Consider the following 21667-nt stretch of genomic DNA (forward strand, 5'->3'; position numbering starts at 1 on the left):
AAAAGCATGTACCCCTCTCACTCGCAGGTCCCCTAAAGGACTCTTGCCCCTTCTCAGAGAAGTGTAACAATAAACTTCTACAACTCTCACTCCAATTAAGCCTGAGACCTTGAATTCTTTCCAGACGATATTGCAGGTTTTCTGGTCTTAGATAAGATCAGAATTCCCGCTGAACCTATCGGGATCCCGTCCCCCATCAATAGTAGGCTCTTAATAAATGCTTGTTGACTGACTGAGGAAACTGAGGCTCAGGCCCTCAGACTACAAAGCAGCTAGATGGCACAGTGAATAAAGAGTGGCCTTTGGAATCATGAAGACCTGAGTTCAAATGCATCCTCTGACACTTCATAGCTGTCTGACTAGGGCAAGTGACTTCACCTCAGTTCCCTCCACTATGAAATGGGGATATTCAGCACTTACATCCTAGGGTCGTGGTGAGGATCTGAAGAGGCTCTTTTAACACTGCACCTGGCATACAGTCGGTGCCTAATAATCATTTCCTTCCTACAAATCCGTAAACGGAGACAGTCCGACTCTTAAGGCGGGGCTTGAAATGCAATAAGAACAATTTGATTTTGTTAGCCCCAGACCTCGGGAACACGGTAACCAGACACCCTGTGCGTAGGCGAGGGCAGTATACCGCCCCCATTTAAATACTGCAGCTAAAACCGGGCTTGCTGAGCTCCGCCAATCTGAGTTCGGCATCTAGAGTCGCGAGAGTAGCAGGTGCCAATGAGAGGCGGGGGTGGGGCAATAGGGAGACTCAAGAGGACAACTGTGACAGGTCTGGCCGACTAGAGGCGGGGCTTGAAACCCATTGGCTAGCTGGAGACATCAATTGGTGCCTCGGAGCCGGAAGCTGGGCCACGAGGCGTGCTCATGAGGTGAGAGGTGAGGGGAGGTTCCTGGGGGGCATGGTCTCGAATCTGAGAGGCGGTGCAGAAGCCCTCTTGGTTCAATGACTACCCTTCTGGGGGCGGGAGCAAAATAGGACCAGCCAATGGCCTTGCGCTGCGGAGACTCTGAGGGTGGGCTCCGCAGCCGGCCGGCCTTTGGGGCGGGTGGGCGGGACTACGCCGCTTACCGGCGTCTCAGCGGTGGTGGCCGCCCACTGTCCGACTCCGCTTCCGGCCGCGATCCCTCGTAAGTCCCGGGTCTTTCCTGAGCTTCGGTCCCCAGCCATGGACAGCAACGCCCCAGCCGCCGGCTTTCTCTACTGGGTGGGCGCGAGCACCGTGGCCTACCTGGCCCTCCGGCTCTCCTACAGCCTCATATCGGCCATCCGGGTCTGGGGCATGGGCCACGAGGCGGAGGTCGGGCCGGCGCTCGGCGAGTGGGCAGGTGAGTCCCGGGCAGAGCCCCGGAGCCCCGGGCGCTCGTTGTCTGGAGTGGGGAGCCGAGGCCCGGGGCCCCACATGAGCAGCCAGGCCGCTCTCCCGACGACCGGCCGTGTCACCGCGGGCAGAGCCCCAAAGTCCAGTCCAGGAGCACTTATTAAGCGCCTACTGCACCCGGTGCCAGGCTGAGTCTTATCTTCACCGCTCGTCCGCAGTGTGACCCCTGGCAAGTGACTTTCCTTCTCTGCTGCCTCAGTGTCCTCCTCCCTCAGCGTTTAGCATACAGTAGGCATTTACTAAGAGTTCATGGACTGTATTATCGGGAGGTTACCCCGGTGGGCAGTACGCCTGGCGATTTCCCCTCCCCCTGATCCCCGTGCCACTGTGGAAACTGCTGGATGTGGAGTCAGTCGGTCACCAAGCATTTATTGAAGGCTTACTGTATGCCCTGGATACAGTTCAGTTCAGTAAACATGTGTGCCAGGCTCTGCGCTGTTCAGAAACGGCCCCGCCCACCAGGAGAGCCTAAGGCGCTGAATACCCTTTGCCCCTCTTCAGTCCCGGGGTTGTGGGAACTTCGGAGGAGTCCCTTAGACCGCGGGGGGCCGTAAGCGCCCCCAAGGTGGGCAGAGTTGTCCAGACACTCAGCGCTTAGCGGCCGTGGGCTTTTTCTCCCCAAGTGGAATAGGGCCTTGGAGCCCCGGCAATTGCTTCTTCTGGGACCTGGTCCAAAATGCAGCGCCCAAGTTGGCTCCCTTTGTGAGCGTGCATGCTTCCGGGAGAGCCCGGTGTTTTACAAGAAAGTGTCTTGCTTGGCCAAGTAAGGTCGGCCACGTGTAAACCGGCTTCGTGGATGATTTCTGCAATGCCAAATGCTGTTCAGATCGGGTCTTCTCAATCCTTTGAAAAAGCCTCTCCCCTGTGACCCATACAGTGCCTTTTTCTTGTAGTTTTTCCCCCTTGTATTAGGATTGTCGGCCTTAGAGCTGGAAGAGACCCTAAAGCTCAGGTTTGCTCTCTTTCAAAAAGAGGAAACTTGCCTTTCATAGAGCGTTTGTCGTTATTGTGCTAAACAGCAAGAATGACACTTTTGGCCCTGATTTGTACTCTGACAAAATAAGATGAATGTTGAAATAAATCTTGTCCTGATAGGGGGCTTGGGGGGAAAATAAAATTCTCCAAATGTGTATGGGGTTGTACAGAATTGCTGAATTCCAGCTGGTTTCAGGGTTAAAAAAAAATAGGTTAAAGGTCTTTGGAGTTAACTGGAAAATTTACCCATTGAGCAACTTCTAAACAGCCTGTCATTCAAACCAAGGGGTTACTTGTGGAGTGTGAGTGACCTGCCTGGTTGATTTTACTGTGATTTGATTATCCATTTTGCAATCACTTGTAGGTAAAGAGCCTTCCTTAGTGATGATCCTGATAACTTTTCTACCTGTTTCAGTTGCATTTCTAAATAACTGACTAAGAAATACTGAACAATTGGCATTTTAAAGGGATGAAATTTAAATTTTGACTACAGGATGTCTGTCCAATGTGATGAGTTAACTTTATTAAAATTTTAATGCTCACTTTAAGAAATTTTTTCTCCTCCTACTCCTTCTGGCACATAAAAAATGAATCATTCATCTCTAATATACTGTACAGTAACTGAATTTCACAACTTTCTATTCAACATTTGGATATTGAAGTCTCTAATAGTTTGGCAACAGAACTACGCTCCATGGCGTTAGCATTGAATTCTACACCTTACCTGTATACAGTTCTAATAATGGTAAAAGGATCTTGAAACTTGGCAAAGCACTTGAAAAAGCAAAGGAGAGTACTCTTTAAATAAGGCTATTTAAAACAGTCCATTTTAAAATGGGAGCATCTTGGAAGGAAAAGGAAAAGACCAGGCTTATTTAGCTGCTTTGTGTAGGGACTAGAGCCTAGTCTGCCACTGTCTTGGAAAAGCCAGTTTCCTTTCTGGATTGAAGATCTAGAGCTAGAAGCAGTCTCGGAGGCCATCAACTCCAACAGCTTTTATTTTATAGATGAAGTTAAGGTTAAAGGGATGGGCAGTGACTTGGTCACAGTCATATGGAGAGTGTCAGAGGTGGAATGTTGGCACAAGTCCTCTGAATTTCTGAGCCTGTGCTCTTTCCACTGGCTTCCTGAAGGATCTGGAATCAGTCTCCCAAGTTCCCTTCCAGCACTGATAGTCTGTGAGCCTATTGGGGCAGAAATTGTTTGAGGTAACTTGGTGATGACTACTTTGAAGGTAAAATTAGGCGTCTGCTTAATCTGTCTGCCCACTTATTTTACCAAAAGTCTGTGCCAGAGGATTTTCGCAATATCGTTAGTAAGATCTAGAGACTGGCCCCTGAGATAAGAGGCTTCGGAAAACAAGGGAAAGGTTATAGTAGCATTTGAAAATGGCAATTTTGATGGTTTCCTTTGCAGTTACCATGTCATCATTAAAAGGCTGTAGTTGTGTCAGTTTCTGTTTGCTCTCTAAGATTCTGGCAAAAACTTCCATTTGTCCCCAGTCTTATTGGGAAAGGTTAGCAGAATAGTTCAGATCTGTGCTACTGGAATTCATGTCTCTTTAATTTGGAACACTGCAGCCTGATTAAAAAAAAAAAAGTCTTTTACTCCTCTCCTGACTCCAGGGAAGCTTTGAAAAACAAGTGATTTTTTTTTTTTTTAAGCAGCTCATCTTAACCTGGTACTTTGTATCAGTCTTCAGGATAGAGAAATGAAAAAAGGAAGTGAATTTATCCTTTGCCATTTAGGAGAAAGGACACTTCAGCAAATACTTATTTGAGTAATCAAACACTTGTGGTTAATGTGATTTTAAAAAAGATAATTGGAAAAACTAAAATCTTAGATCTTAGAAATACATTTTATTAAACAGTATTTAATTTTCAGTCAGTAAATATTTATTAAGTGCCTGCTATGGCCCGTGCACAGTACTAAGCACTGCGGGGGGGCAGATAGAGAAACTCCCTCCATAAAAAAAAAATTGGCTAATGGGGCGACAACATGCCCTGGACTTGAAAAGGTTGTCTGCACTTCCTGGAGAAGGAGGGATTTTAGTTGGGACTTAAAGCCAGGGAGCTGGAAGATGACCAGGAAGGCAGGAGGGGGCTGGCTTATGGAGGGCTTTAAAAATGCCAAACGCAGCACTTTGTGTTTGTTCCTGGAGGCGATAAGAAGCTCCTGAAGTTTATTTTCGGCATCTTTCTTTGTCATTCTTTGTGTAACAGTGTTCCACTTTGTTTTCAATTGAATAATATTAATTTTTCTCTTATGTTACATGGTGATGTTGGGGGAGGTATTAATGTTTGCTTGATACCTTACTCTCTTCTATCATCTGTTTTAAATAATTTAGTTAGTGCTTAGCAGTAATGTGCTATCTGTGTGTAGTGTGTTGTGTATCTAATTTTGGATACATTTATTCTCCTTGGATGGTAAGATCCAGGAGATAGTCTGTGAGTTGCCTCTTTTTGTATTATGTAGCAACTGGTATAGGGTCAGTAGGGAGCTGAGTGTTCTATTTTGGATAACTTTGAAAAAAAAAACCCACAACAACAACCCAAATTTAAAAAAAACCATCAAGAACTTTTAAACTGATTTCTTTTGTTTTTACATGCCTTAATCTTCTGTTTCCTCTACTGAGAGCAACTTCCCATTTAACAAAGACTTTAAAAAGAGAGGAGGAAAAAGGTGCCAGAGCAAAACTTCCAACATCAACATCTATGCCTGATGGTCTTGTATGAAACCCTATGAATTGAAAGTTCTACCGACTGATTGTTTTGGGGGAGAGGGACGATTAACTCATAAGTCTCTGGTGTAACAGTTTAAAAGAATTGTTTTTATTGATCTCTTGTTTTTATATCACTTAAATTTCTCCAATATATCCCTTCTCCCTCCTCCCACCTCAGCCATTCTTTGTCAGTCAGTCAGTCAGTCAGTCAGCATCTGCTAGGTGTACCTGGTGCTGTCCTAGGTCCTGGGGATGAAAAGACCAACATCCTATAGTCTCTATTCATGAGGAATCACATTCTAAGTGGGAGAGACATATTGTCTAGAGATACGTACAAAATAGCTGCAAGCTCTTTGGGGGTGGGGATGCCGAATTGGTACAGGAGGGAGCAAGGAAGGCTCCCTGTAGAAGGTGACATCATTTGAGCAGAGTCTTGAAGGGAGTGGAATGTGGGGTGGAGGTGAGGAGTGACTGTTACCCACTCACAGTGGATAGCCTGTTAGAGTAAAAGGAGAGGGGGGAGATAATGGATGCTACGTGTAAGGAACTGTAAGAAAGTCTAGTTCTCTTATCACAAAGAACAGCAAGACTCAGCAGTGTATGACCTGACTGTATTTTGCCATGTTACATATTCATAGTCCACTCCTGAAAAGAAGCTTTCTCTTACATCTTCTGAGCCAAATGAGTCATTATAATCATAAGAAAAGTTTTGATTTTTTTCTTGTTGCTTTCATTTTCATTGTCTATTGTTTTTCTAGTTGTGTTTATTTTGCAACTTATAGGGTTGTATAAGTTTTCTTTGAGTTTTTCATATTCATTGTTTCGTATGATGTAGTAATATTCCATTCCATCAATGTAACAAAATTTCCGTAACCATTTCCCCAATCAATAGCCAATTTCTTTGTTTCCAGTTCTTTGCTGTGACAAAACGTGATACTCTAAATATTTTGGTGTCTCTGGGTACTTTTCTTGTCCTCTTTACCTTTTTTTTTTTTTTAAGCAATTGGGGTTAAGTAACTTGCTCAAGGTTACACGGCCAGGTGTTTCTGGGTAGGTAATAAGTGTCTGAGCCCAGATTCGATCCACATGTCGTCCCAACATTGGAGCCTGTGCTCTTACTCGCTGTGCTACCTGGCCGCCCCCTCTTTACCTTCTTGAGGAGTATCCCTGGTAGTATAATCTCTGAGTCAAAGGGGAAGAATACTTTAGTTACTTTTTTTCTTTACTTTTTTTTACTTTTTTAGTTACTTTAGTTACTTCACTTAGTTCCAAACGGCTTTCCAGAATGTTTGGGACAGTTTGATAGCTCCGCATGATGTTCTTTTTAACTCCAGGCAGAACTTCCAGGTTCTGAAGAGTTTGCTTGTCATTCTGAAGTCAAGGTGTTTCTAGGAAGAATTCAACTGGGAAGAATGATTAGAAGATTTAAGCTCTTAGACTCCTTAACCTAATGAATGTTAAATTGACATTAATCTAGCAGGTCTGCAACTTTAAGAACCTTCCCTTCTACAAAATACATGTACTTGTTGTAATGGAGTTGTTGGAAGGAAATAATTGCAGCTTGTTGAGCCACAACATTTAAAAACCTGGAGTTTATAAACACAAATTAGAGGGTGATTACTGACATCCAAAATGCTGCTTCTGTTTCCCGGAAAAATTCCCCATGGGAGTCCTGAAAATCAAGAATTTAAAACATATTTAGAGGTCATCTTTTTTTTTCTCCTTTGTTTTTAAAAACTCAGATATTACCACATGTAATAGATCTGACAGCCATGGAAATCCTAGGGCAGCTGCATGATTTTATTGCTTGATGCATTTAGGCAGAAAATAGCTTCTCTTAATACTACTGTGGAAACCCTTTTGAAAGTTTGTAATATAATGGAAAAAAAGCCCCACATGTCCCCAAATAGCATAAAGTAGCAAGTTAATTTTTCTTAATCTGTGTCTTGGAACAATGATAATAGAGAACCCATTCCATACTTGTTTGTTTTTTAAAGGTTGTCTAATAAGCTGACTTAATGTTAATCAGACTTCTTTTAGCAAAATTCTTGTAACTAGGTCTTTTAGTTAATCTCTAATTTGAAGTAAAACTTGACTAGTTTGGGTTTATTGTGGAAATATTTGTAATGGTTGTTGTAACTGTATTATTTTGAAGTCCATGTGCTCACCCCCCAGCTGTTGAGAGATCAGTTTTTTTTCATATCCTCAGAGTGATAAAGTCTTTTCCCCTCACCTCCTGTCGCCCATATAAATGCTCACAGTTCTGAATACCCTGATGTACCCATTACTACTCCCCACCCTCCCTGCTCCCCTCCTTCCCATTAAGAATCAGTACCTGAGCTTGTTGTTCAGTTGTTTCAGACTCTTTGTGACCTCACGTCAAGTTTTTTTTGGCAGACATACTGCAGAGGTTTGCCATTTCCTTCTCCACCTCACCTTACAGATGAGGAACCTGAGGCAAACAAGGTTAAGTGACTTGCCTAAGGTCACTCAGCTTGTAAATATCTGAGGCCAGGATTCTTCCTGACTCTAGGCCTGGTACTCTATTAGCTGTAGCACCTAGCTGCCCAAAACAAACAAAACTGAAATGATGAAATGGTGTAAAGGAGTGTAATGGGAATGTAAATTTAAAGATCTTCCCTGCCCCTAGGCTAAAGTGCACCTGGAGCCTGGGGTTGGAGGCTTGTTTTTCAGTAGATACTTCTTGATTGGCCAGTGAGTCAATAAGGTTGTTACATTCTCTGAGCCAGGAGAAGGCTATATAAGCCCTGATGTGTAGCTTTGTTTTGGGGCTCACTTTGAGAAGTGTTCTGTGATTTGATCATATGAGACTCTGGGAAGCTGTTGGTTGTTGAGAGCTCCCCGCCCCGGCTTTGAAAAACCCAAATGTTGATTTGGTATGGATGTAATGGTTGGACAGTTTGGAAACTGTCTACTTCATCTGTTTCTCTGTCTTGATAATTCTGTCTGTATATTCGGAAGTTCGGGGTGCTGACCTTTTTCCCCTGAACTAGGTAAACGATATATGTTTGACTGATTAAAGTAAGCTTGTTAACCCATTTTGAATTGCTTTCCTTTATCAAAGCAGATCCAAGAACCTGTATTGGCAGCCATCCTGGGGACGCTGGGGTGCTTGCTGCTACAAGGAGCAGGGTCAGTCCCAAGGTAAAAGTGAGGGATACCAGGTGGATAGGCCAGGTTGCTCCTCTAGGGCATGTGACATGGAAGGTCCCAGAGGAAGGCCTATAGGATCCCTGTGGGGAGACCTTGACAAAAACTGCACAGAATGAGAAGATGTGAGAGGGTTGTATGCGTTAGCCTGAAAGTTCATTCTTTTAGGTGCTTTTTCTGTAGTAGCAATTATTAAGCTTTTGGTATGTACCAGGTTCTGTGCTAGGCTATGTGGGAGACACAGATGAAACCCTGAAACAGTCAATGAAAACACACTGTTCACAGTGGGTTTTCTAGCAGACCCTCCCTGGCTTCCCCAGATAGCTGGGATTCTTTTCTAGTTATGTAGTTTGTGCATACACACACACAACAGAACAACAACAAAAAACAAAAGTCTAACATGCTAAAGTCCTTTATAAGTTGTTCTCAAGTAGATAAATAGATTCTCAAAAGCCTGTTCTACCTGATGAGTTGACTTTGCCAAAAACTGGTTTAAATCTTTCCCTTGTCAAACCGTTTCAGTTTTTATCTCTTGTGTCATCTCTTTTGTGCTTCACTCAGTTGTGTGGCAATCTTAGGATAAAATCATGTGGCTCCTTCCAAAAGAATGGAAAAAGTATTTCACCTTTGACCAGTTTGATCACAAGTACTGAATTAAAGGAGTTGGAATTCATGAGGCTTTGTTGTTTTTCTCTGATGTTACAAACTCAAAGTTTTCAGGAATAAAAGTGATTTTCAGTCCAGTCCTGTCTAAGTGTTACTTCATTTATCTGAGGGAATTTCTGAAACTTTTAGGAAATAAAAGGTGAATGTAGACTATGAAAGCCACTTCTTGCAAGCTTTGTATGTACTGTATCTCAGTTGGTGAGAATATCATGCTAACCATACCAAGGTCAGTCTCTACAGCCTTGATCTGTTCGACAGCTACGGTTTTTGTCCCTGAAGACCAGCTGTCTTGCAGATGCATACCCTTGGTCCAAAGGAGACCAGAGGACAGATACTCTATATTTGTGCAAGCTATTAGCCAAACAAAAACTCCAGGAATTGGTTTGTAATGTATCAATTTTTATCATATCTCTGTAATTTTACGACTATATAGGGATTTTATTCCAGGCTATAATTGTGCCTTTGATGTAGATGCAAACCCAAATTTGAATTAGTATACATCAGCTAGGATAGTACTGTGCACATAGTAGGCTCTTAAACATTTGTTGAATCGAATTCAAGTGACAATTGTACTAGTAGCAGATCTAGTGTCTCCTAGGGTTCACACTGGTTGAAACTTGGGATGGATAATCTATGCCCATGATAACTTATACATTTATACATATATCTCCTTCATTTATATCTGGCATATCTGTACCAACCTACTTCTGTTACATACTTGGAATATTCAATTTAAGGAGAAATCCTTCATTCTTTATAATTTCCTGATTAAGACTGATTTCTGCTGGTGGTTTCTCAGTTTTAAAATAGTCTTTCATTACCACTATGTGAGTACAAATTCACTGAACACTGGAATTTGACGATTTCATACTTATTTCCATCTTTTTCCAAATAGCTGAATCATTAGTTTTTCCTGTCAAGTTGTCAGCCTCTTTATTATCTAGTTGTTTGTGGTTCTAAATGTTACCTGTTTGAATCTTTAAACAGATGTTGTTCATTGATCTGGATGGTCCCATAACTTAGTTGGTTTTGAATAACAATGACTCAAAAACTGAGTTCATGCATGAAAAAACTAAATAGGTGGATTTTCCATGCCACCATCTTGTTAGACGATTAGTCATCAGTACATTTGGACTGGCACTTTGGATGGAGGGATGGTGAGCTTGGCTCAGAACTGATTTGAATGGAGAAAGTGAGTTGTTTTGAATTGGACCGATTGTGGTGTTTTTCATTAATCTAACGCTGTTCCCTATGCAAAAACCCACTTTTTTTAAATGCAGCTATTTCCTGGCAAGGTTGTGTGAATCTTGGAACAACATAATTTCTGGGGACTCATGAGTCAAGGGAGAAACTCATAGTGAATATTAGACTGAAGCATATTTCCAATAAAGACCCAAGTGTAAGAAGTGACATAGGGAATATCATTAAGGAAATTGGGAAAGAATATGGATCACTTATGTGGCAACACTGAGGAAGATAGTAGGAAAGACCAGGGTTGCAGAGGTACTCTCGAAACACAAGAAGCCTTAGAGGAGAGCCCCTAGTATGGCAGATGGATTTTTCTTCCAGAGATCCTTTGTGGAAGATCTTTGGGGGAATATCGACAAGAAGTGAACAAGATTCAAAGCTCTTTGAATCTTAAAAGCACTAGGGTTTCTAGTCCTTTCCAGTTCCTCAATTCTCTGATTCTGTCTATGGAATAATTGCAATCTGCATAAACAGAGGCTTTACTCATACTGTTGAAATCGAATGAAGTGAAGTATTGATATATACTTAAGATCAGTGATTTCATGGGAGGTGGGTATTGCCTCCATCATTTCAGATTGCATTCCCTCCTCATTTTAGATTTTTCATGCTATGGCTAAAGGAATTATTTACCTGGTTATCAACATCTCTAGGGATTTAATTAGGATCGGCCTCTGAGGATGGAATAACAGACACAAGTGAGAACCTATTGAAACTTGTCATCCAGTGGCATAGCTTTGGAGTAATAGGCCTTATTTTCTACATATAAAGGATTTTCTTTTTTTTTTTCTTTTTTGGAGGGGGTAAGGCAGGGCAGTTGGGGTTAAGTGACTTGCCTAAGGTCACACGGCTAGTAAGTGCTAAGTGTCTGAGGCTGGATTTGAACTCAGGTCCTGCTGACTCCAGGGCCAGTGTGCCACTATTCACTGTGCCACCTAGCCTCCCCAAAGGATTTTTTTTTAAAAGCAATCGGGGTTAAGTAACTTGCTCAAGGTTACACGGCCAGGTGTTTCTGGGTGGGTGCTAAGTGTCTGAGCCCGGATTTGATTCCCAGGTCATCCCAACACTGGAGCCGGTGCTCTTACTCTCTGTGCTACCTGGCTGCCCCCCTAAAGGATTTTCTAATAGTGAAAGCTGTCTCAGAGTAGAATGGGTCTCCCTTCTGTGCCCTCTTTCTCACAGGAGGGCTTCTGGTAAAAGTTGGATGACTACTTTTTGAGGATGTTGAAGAAGGAATTCCTGTTTAGGTATAGGTTGTACTTGATCATCTTTGAACATCCTGCCAAGTCTTAAATCCTGGGATTCTGATGCCAACTGAGAATTGGTATTCCTATAGAACAGTTCATGCTTTATGTAGTGTGGTGGTCAGATAAAATTTATATAGCTTCTTATTGAAGCAGTGTATTATAGCAGATAGTGGGAAGGATTTAGAATCTAAGAACCTGGCTTAGAATCTTGCCTTTGCCATTTGCCCACAAATCAGCTTAACCTTTCTGGACCTCAGTTTCCTCATTTGAGAATCGAGGGCATTGGACTAGATTACCTCTTTGGTCCTTTCTAGCTCAGAATCTATGACCCTGTGAATGGGTAAAAGATCTTCAGATCATGCCACGTTGAGGATTGAGTTGAAAGCAACTGGCAGCAAGGATGTATGACTTGATGGAGTAGGCAGTGTGGTCATAATGCCATTGTATTCTTATTTCTCCATTTTCTCCAGGTAGAAAACTGTTGTATTCATTGTACAGATGTATGGTAGGTTTAGGCAGCATCAGAAATCTGTCTTGGAAATCACCATGACTTTCTCATGATCTCCCCCTCATCCTTTTTCACCAGGATGTGTACCTGAGAGAGGATCCAAGCTGTCTGCTTCTTTAGATGATAAAGTTGTGTCCAAGTAAAGAAGTGATGTTGGCTTTATAATAGAGTATGTCTGCATCTGCTCAAGATGGCAATGTTGATAGTTTGGGTCGTGGACATTAAAAATGTTTTCCTTTTTAATAAATAAACATACACTGTGGTCCAAGACAATGGATAAAAGATATAGTTAAAACTGTTCCTTGTGAAAGGGTCATTTCAGCTGTGATATAATTAGAGGATGATTTCATAGCTTGATATAACTATAATGATGTGCAGGGACTTCTGAGGGTGAAACGTAGATGGTAGAGTAGAGAAAGTGCTCCACTGAGCCCCGCCAACAATCCCCTCCAAACAACTTGAAATAGTGCCTCAAATTGGATCCTTGAGTGGCAGAGCCACTAAAAGGTCAGAGTGATACATTCTTTCACCCTAAGATAATTTAGCAATTCAGAAAGAGACATCCGTGTCATGAAAGTGGAGGCTGACCTGGAGGCAACATGGATGAAACACCAGTGGTGGGATTAGGTGGTGGCAATAGAAACAGCAGCAGCAGCTTTGGAAGCTCCCAAGCCAGAGGTGATAAGGGTATCTGGCAACTGGTCAGAAAGAGACAGCGGGACCTCTGTGCTATCACTGGATACAGGACCAGATGTTGTTTAACTCCACTGCCTATACCCACTTCTGGTTCATAGTTCAAGGGCAAGGGGGAGTACTTTCTGTCAAAAGGGAATGGAAGCCCTGAGGGGCAGTACCACTTCCAGTCCCAAGAGATCAGGGACCCTTTCTGGATAAGAACCAGAGGGCAGAACAAGAGAACAGTGACCATGCCTCTCCCCAGATCACATGACTTTGGAAACACTGAAAACTTCCAGACCCCCAGAACTGGCTCTGAAAACAGCAGTGTGAAAAAGCCTCTGAAGCTTGAGGCAGTGCGTTTCTACCCCTCCCACTCTGGAAACAGGGCCCAACATTTAACATATAAAGTTCCAAATGAAGAAACAAGGTAGAAAAGTGAGTCAACAACAACAACAACAAAGAACATGACCACAAAACGTTACTGTGGTGACAGGGAAGATCAAAGATACAAACTCAGAAGAAGACAAGTTGAAGCAGCTACAAACAAAGCCTTAAAGAAAAATGTGAATTGGACACAAGCCTGATAAGGATTCCAAAATCAGATGAGAGTGGTAGAGGAAACATTAGGCAAAGAAATGAAAGCAAAGGAAGAAAATTAGGAAGTGCTGAAGAAAATAACAATTCAAAAACATAATTGTCTAAGTGGAAAAAGAGGTATGAAAATTCACTAAGGAAAATAACTCTTTAGAAAGCCCAATTGGCTAAATGAAAAAAAGAGGTACATTCACTGAAGAAAATAATTCCTTAAAAATTAAAATAAGGCAAGTGGAAGCTAATGACTCCACAACTCATCAAGAAACAATAAAATAAAGTTAAAAGAATGAGAAAAAATAGAAGCAAATGGGAAATATAATTATAGGAAAAACAACTGACCTGGAATCCTGGATCAAGGAGAGATAGTTAAAGAATTTTTGGATTACCTGAAAACTATGACTAAAGAAAGAACCTAGGCATCATATTTCAAGAACTTGTCAAGGAAAACTGCTCTGATATCATAGAAACTGCCCCAATATCATTGAACCAGAGGGCAGAATGGAAAGAATCCACCTCTCACCACCTGAAAGAGATACCAGAATGAAAACTCTGAGGAATTATAGCCAAATTCCTAAGTTTCCAGGGCAAAGAGATACTACTTCAAGTAGCCAGAAATAAAATACTCAAATGGAGCCACAGTCAGGATCACATAAGATTTATTAGAAGCTACCACATAAAAGGAGTGGAAGGCTTGGAATATTATATTTTGGTAAGTAAAAGAGCAGGGATTACAACCAAGAGTAACCTATGCAGCAAAAAAGTATAATCCTTCAAGGGGAAAAAAAGGATATTTAATGAAATAGAGGACTTTCAGCCATTCCTAATGAAAAGACCAGAACTGAATAGAAAATTTGACTTTTAAATACAAGACTCAGGAGAAGCATAAAAAGGTAAATAGGAAAAATCATAAGAGACTCAAAGTTACCAACTGTTTATCTTTTATATGAGAAGATGATACATGTAATTAAAATAATTAAAAGGATTCTATATAGAAAGAGGGTACAAGTGACTTAATTATGTTGGGATGATGTAAAAAAAATGGATAGGTAAGAAAGAGGGATCCCCTAGAAGAAGGGGGAAGGGAGAGATAGAATGGGGAAAATTACCTCACATAAAAGAGATGTAGAAGTAAGAACTTTTAAAGTGGAGAGGAAAATAGTGGGGGGGGGCAGTGCTTGAACCTCACATTTAAATTTGTTCAGAGAAGGAAAATATGTAGAGATTCAGTTGGTAAAAGAAATCTATCTTACCCAACAGGAAGTAGGAGGGGAAGAAGATGAGTGAAAGTGGGGGTGGTGATAAAAGGGCTGATAAAATAAGACAATGGTCAGAAACAAAGCAGACTAGAGGAGGGACAGGATAAAAAGAGGGAGAAGGATAAACAGAAGAAAATAGAATGGAGGGAGATGCACAGTAATCATAACTGTGATTGTGAATGGGATCAACTTACCCGTAAAATGTAAGTGGATAATAGAATGGATTAGAAACCAGAATAGGTTGCTTTTAAGAAACACAATTGAAACAGAGATACAGAGTTAAAATAAGAGGCTGGATCTGTTATGCTTCAGCTGAACTTAAAAAGGCAGGGATAGCAATCGTGATCTTAGACAAAGTAAAAGCAAAAATACACCAAATTAAAAGGGAAAAGCAGGGGAACTACATCATGCTAAAAGGAACCCTACACAATTAAGTTATATGAATATTAAATATACGTGCACCAAATGGCATAGCATCAAGATTCTTAAAGGAAAAGTTTAATTATTTATAGGGGGAAATAGACAGTGAAACTGTACTAGTGGGAAACTTCAACTTTCCTCTCCCAGAGCTAGATAAATCTAACCATAAAATAAATAAGAAAGAAATCAAGGAGATGAGTAGACTCTTAGAAAAGTTAGATATGATAGACCTCTGGAGAAAACTAAATGGGAAAAGAAAGGAGAATACCTTTTCAACTGTACAGGATATCTTTACAAAAATAGACTGTTTTATTAGGGCATAAAAACCTCACAACCAAATGTAGAAAAGCAGAAATATTAAATCCACCCTTTTCATACCATCGTGCAATAAAATTAAATTTAATAAGGAACTTGGAAGCATTGATTAAAAGTTAATTGGAAACTAAATAATCCTAAAGAATAAGTGGGTCAAAGAACACATCATAAAAACAATCAATCATTTGTTAAAGAGAATGACAGTGAGACCACATTCCAAATTTTGTGGGATGCAACAGAAGCAGTAGTTGGGGGAAATGTATATTTCTTTAATTTGTATATCAATAAGAGAGGAGAAAGAGCAGATCAATGATTAGACATGCAGCTTAAAAAAAAAACAACTTAAAAAAAGAACAATTTAAAAACTCACAGTTAAAGACCAAAATGGAAATCCTGAAAATTAAAGGAAAGATTAATAAAATTGGAAGAACAAAAAACCCAAAACATTGAACTAATGAATAAAAATAGGAGCTGGTTTTATGAAAACAAAGTAAAATTGATAAATAATTTATTAACTTGATTTTAAAAAGAAAACTAAAATTTCAGTTTCAAAAATGAAAAGGATGACTGCACCATCAACAAAGATGAAGTTAAAGCAATTATTAGGAGTTCTTTTGTCCAATTATATGCTAATAAATCTGACAGTCTACGTGAAATTGAGGAATATTTGCAAAAAATAAACTGACCATATTAATAGAAGGAGAAATAGAATACTTAAATAACCTTATCTTAGAAAAAGAAATTGAACAAACCATCAAAAAGCTGGCCAGGAAAAAATTCCCAGAACCATATTGATTTACAGGTGAATGCTACCAGACATTTAAGGAACAACGTTCCAGTGGTATATAGGCTATTTTAAAAAATGGGTAAAGAAAGAGTCTTTTCAAATTCCTTTTTATGACACAAATGTGGTTTTGATGCCTAAATGAGGGGGAGCAAAAAGAGGATACTAATAACCAATTGATGCAGAAATTTTAGATAAAATATTAGCAGGGAGATTACAGAAATATATCTCGAAGATACACAATTTCCAGGTGGGATTTATACCAGGAATGCTGGGCTGGTTCAGTATTAGAAAGCATAATTTACCGTATCAGTAACAAAAAGAATAAAAATCACATGGATATATCAGTAGATAGAGAAAAAGCCTTTGACAAAATACAACATACATTCCTATTAAAAACACTAGAAAGCAGAGGAATCAATGGAGCCTTTCTTAAAATGGTAAGTAGTATCTATCTAAAACAAGAACAAACACTAATTTTAATGGGGATAAACTTGAAACCTTTTCAGTAAGATCTGGAGTGAGACAAAGATGTCCATTATCACCACTAACAATAATTGTACTAGTTGAAGTGATTAGCAACTTCAGTAAAGTTGCAGGATATAAAATAAATGCATGTAAATTATCAGCATTTCTGTATATTATGAACAAAACCCAGCAGCAAGAGATAGAGAAATTTCACTTAAAATAGCTACAGAAATAGAAAATAACTGGAAATCTACCTGCCAAGACCAATCCGGGGATTATATGAACATGATTACAAAACACTTCACACAAATAAAGACAGATCTAAACAATTGGAGAAATATTAATTACTTATGGGTAGGCTGAGCCAGTATAATAAAATGACAATCCTACCAACAGTGCCATATCAAACTACTAGAGAATTATTTTATAGAACTAGAAAAAATAGTAACAATTCATCTGAAAAAACAAAAGCTCAAGAACAAAAGTGGTAATCATGAAAACAATCTGGTACTGTCTGAAAAATAGGATGGTGAATTTTTGGAATACACTAGGCATGCAATACACAGTAATAAGTGATCATAGCAATTTGGGGTTTAGCAAACTCAAAGCTCCAAGTTTTGGGAGTAAGAAATCACCATTTGACAAAAATTCCTGGGAAAACCAGAAAGCAGTTTGGCAGAAACTAGGCATAGACTAACATCTCACACAGTATGTCAAGATAAGGTCAAAATGAATAAGACAGAAAGACTGATAATAAGTAAATTAGGGGAACATGAAAAAAATGTGCCTATTAGATCTGTGGATAAGGGTATGTTGTAGTTTAAGCACTGCCCACCCAGGATGTCAAAAACTCTTGGGGTTTAGGCTCTGTCCATCCAGGGATGCCAAAAACTATTGCAGTTTCATGATGTGTTATGGTGGAATCATCTCAAAGAATTGTCTGACCACCTCTAATCAAAGCATAGGCATTAATGAGATTGACACCTCTCATAAAGCAAGCCAAATTCCAAGAGGAACCAGCAACTTCAGAGAGGGCAAGATGGATTTTTATAGGATAAAGATGCGGTTACATAATAGAAATTATAAATATTAAAAAAGCAGGAGGGGTTTGTTAAGGGATTAGGTAATAGGGGAGGGGTTCAAGTCACAGTGGAAATGAGCATGAGATTACCCACAATGTGTACAGAAAATATGTATGATAATGATATTATAATAAGCCTCTCTACATCATAAGTTCATTCTAGGTCAGTTTTTTACTATCACTGAACATGTGCCTACTTAGGGAAGGTCCCTTATATTGTTTTGGGGTCCACATTCTGCTTGGGTATTCTGGTGGTACTACTTTCTGATTGGCTGAATATTGTGGTCCTGTCTGAGACTAGATGGATATGGTTGTGTTTGAGTACAAGGACACTCAGTGTTTCTGTGGGAAATAGGTGGAATAAATTTTGGGGCAGTGGCTAGTTAGAGGTAGTGACTGAAATCCCATCATTTGGACACTCCTGCTGTTTCTGTGAGAAATATGAGTTTGTGGACACATCTGTTGTTCAAGTGAGCAGTGAGGCATATATAAAGAAGTTAGGGTATTGAATGGGATTGGAGTATGAGAGGCTAGGTAAGGACAGTGAGCCTGCTGTAGGGCCTATAAGGGAGTAAGACTTTTGGGGCTGGGAGCAGCTCTATTAGGATTCCATCAGGAAGACTTTATGACTAAACAAGAGATAGAAAGGATTTTGGGAAATAAAATGAATAATTTTGATCACATGAAAGTAAAAGGCATTTGCACAAACAAGACTAATGCAGCCAGAATTAGAAGGAAAACAGGAAATGGAAAAAAAAAACTTACAGTAAATTTCTCTGAGGAAGACCTCATTTCTCAAGAATATATGGAACTGAGCCAAATTTTAAAAATAAAGGTCATTCCCCATTTGATAAGTGGTCAGAGTATATGAAGAGGTAGTTTTCTGAAGAAGAAATAAAAGCTCAATAGTCAAATAAAAATGCTCTAAATCACCAGTTATTAGAGAAATGCAAATGAAAACTCAGGTACCACCTCATACCTATCAGATTAGCTAACAGGAAATGATAAATGCTGGAGGGGATGTGAAAAAATTGGGACACTAACCTTTGGTGGAGTTGAAACCTAGTCTAACCATTCTGCAGAACAATTTGGAACCATGTCCAAAATACCCTAAAATTGTGCATACCCTTTGACCTGGCAATGCCACTACTCATTTTGTTTCTCAGAGAGATTAAAGAAAAGGGAAAAGGACCTTTTTGGCAAGGAATTGGAAGTCGAGGGTATGCCTATTTTGGGGGGGATTGCTGAGTAACTTGTAATAAATGATTGTGATGGAATTCTCTTGTCCTGTCAGAAATGAAGAGCAACATGGCTTCAGAAAATCTTGGGCAGACTTATATGAACTGATGCAAAGTGAAGTGAGCAGAACCAGGAGAACATTGTGCATTACAAAAACAATATTTTAAGGATAATCACCTGTGAAAGACTTAGCTAATCTGATCATAACAGTGATTCAAGATAATTCCAGAGGACCAATGATGAAAGAGAGAGAACTGATGAACTGTGAATGCAGAGTGAATCATACTTTCTTTATTTTTACTGTTTTGTTTGTTTTTGAAGCATGGCTAATATAGAAGTGTGTTTTGCATGACTGCACATGTAGAATCTATATCAAATTGCTAGACTTCTTAAGAAGGGAAGAGGGGCAGGAGAGGGGAATTTGGAACTCAAAATTTAAAAAAATGAATGTTAAAATTTTATGTTATTGAGAAATATTTAACAAGAATAAAGACAATAAAAGGTACAGTATTATTATTGTGTCAATAAACTTTATTACAGAAGATAATTTTAATTTTCCTCATTTATCACCCTTTCCTACCCCACCTGTCTCAGGTTGTAAGGTATTTACTGCATATTTATTTTGGTCAATTGTGGATTTTTTTCTTTTGTCCTCATTCTTTATCTAAAAGCCAGAGCCTTTGTTGATTATGAAGTTAGATTATGTGATAAGAAGCACCTGTAAACAAAAATGTCATCTTTGAAATTTGAGACATTTTTCTAGAATGCTGGTTATTTCCATTTTGACTCTTCATGTTTTTGGATGTAACTGTCTAATATGCAAATTGAAGATTTTTCTTTTTTGAGGGGGAAAAATAGGGCAATTAGGGTTAAGTGACTTGCTCAAGGTCACAGGGCTAGTTTTTGTGTTAAGTATCTGAGGCCAGATTTGAACTCAGGTTCTCCTGTCTCCAAGGGTCGGTGCTCTATTTGCTCTATTCAGTGCACTCCCTAGCTGTCCCAGTTGCAGATCTTTTAATACCATTTGCTCTGAAATACATTTCTATGTTCCTGAAAAACTTGAACTGTTTACCTTAATAAGTAGCATTAAAGAAATTAACATGTGACAAATGTTTGCTTGGATATTTCCTTCCCTTTTCAAGATGTATGTACAGTTTAATTTTCTTTCAAATAGAACCCCAGTAAGTGGAGGGGGATGGAAGGTTGAGTTAGCAGCTAGTAGAAGGTTAACTGGTAGTCTTTAATTTGAGAGTGATAATATTGCTGCTGAATTCTCAAATACAGACAACTGATTTATATTTTAATGGGACTTATAAACTTGAAATTGTGACAAAGTATGAATTCGCTCTTCTTCTGCCCATTTGAAATTTTGCTGTGTTAAGTGGGTGACATTTTCCCTAAAGCCAGTATAGCAGAATGATTGCTATCTTTGAAGAAGTTGTCTGCAGAAAGAGTGGGAAAGTTTCTTGTCAGAATGAGGTGTTTTACATGAGACTCCATGAATCTAGATGAAATTGATTTGGATATTGACATTATTTTATAGGGGAAAGGGTATTGGATTTGGAGTTAGAGAACCTGCATTTGAAACTTGAGTCTGATAATTTCCCTGCTGTTATGACCTCGAGCAAGGCACTTATTCTGGGACTGGGTTTCCTCATCTGCAAAATGAAGGCTTTGGATTCAATGATCTCTTAACGGCCCTTCTAGCTCTAATTTTATAGTCCTATGATCCTATAAATACTAAGAATTGATTACCAAGCAGAGTAAAAAGCCATAGTTGCTGCTGTATATACTGCTACTAATTTTCTTTACTCACTAATGTTGACTATTTGCAAGCATATTTCTCACAACAAACTAATAATGTAGATAGTATAAATCTTTTTCTGTGTATTTGGATGAGACTTTTACTAGATCTGTTTTATAACTGAGGAATTGGAGGCTCAGAGATTTTGCCAAGGGCCACAGTCAGCTAGTGGCAGAGTCTAGATTCCAGAAAACCAGGATTTCCTACCTCTCAGAAATCTAGAATCAGTGATCAAGGGCAATTGTAGAATCCCTTAAATGTCTATCTTTGAGGTAAATCAGTGATTTTTTTTTTAAAGCACCTCCTATGTAAAAGGAAGTATGGGATGGTAAGAAGCATAGTTGATGGAGTATGTTCCAGACATGGGGGTCAAGCAGCCTGATCAGAGTTGTGGACCAGACTTTAGAAAGACTGAGATTACACTTATGGTTCCCCCTCACTTCAGACAGCAAAGATTGGATAACTATCAGTTGGGCTTGTCGTAGAAGGGATTCTAAACAGGTATTTTGCTGTTGTTTAGTCATATTTCAGTCATGTTCAACTCCTCATGGCTGCATTTGGGGTTTTCTTGGCAGACATACTGGAGAGGTTTGTCATTTCCTTCTCCAGCTCATTTTACAGATGAGGAAACTGAGGCAAACAAGGTGAAGTGACTTGTCCAGGGTCACACAGCTAGTGAGTTGGATTTGAACTCATGAAGATGAGTTTTCCTGTCTTTCTTCCTGTCCTACACTATCCACCATGCCACCTAGCTGCCCCTATACAGGTATGGTTTGGATCAAATGAGACCTCAGGTCCTTTCAAACATTTTGTGTTATGCAAAATTGAATGAAGAATTGATTTTCCCCCCCTACTATGTGGGTGACCAAAGTAGACCCTCAGACTCTTGTTTATTTTGCCTCTAGTTTTCCTCCCTACAGCTAGGGTCAGATTCACCAGCCTGGCTGTCCTACATCAGCTGACATAATCCCTGATTAGAAGAGAAGCTTATCTTGGAGATGTATGTTGTTCTACTGCTTAGAAGAATGGGAATGGACTGGATGAGATCCTTCTTATCTGTAGGATTCTGTGATTCTGTGGTAAAATGGTGACAAAATATT

At 39.8% G+C, this 21667-nt stretch overlaps 1 protein-coding gene across 1 annotated transcript in view; it reads left to right on the forward strand.

Annotated features, from left to right (window-relative positions):
- Window positions 1-1067: 1067 nt before the first annotated feature.
- HSD17B12 (hydroxysteroid 17-beta dehydrogenase 12) overlaps window positions 1068-21667 on the forward strand; it is a 159499-nt gene continuing 138899 nt past the window's right edge. Inside the window, exon 1 of the mRNA XM_069091458.1 lies at window positions 1068-1341. Coding sequence (XP_068947559.1) covers window positions 1182-1341 — 160 coding nt within the window. The 5' untranslated portion in view covers window positions 1068-1181. The remainder of the gene's footprint in view (window positions 1342-21667) is intronic.

Source organism: Petaurus breviceps, unplaced genomic scaffold (genome assembly GCF_028583685.1).
Source record: "Petaurus breviceps papuanus isolate PSGF00001 unplaced genomic scaffold, PetGlider_PUasm1.0 188, whole genome shotgun sequence".
NCBI lineage: Eukaryota > Metazoa > Chordata > Mammalia > Diprotodontia > Petauridae > Petaurus > Petaurus breviceps.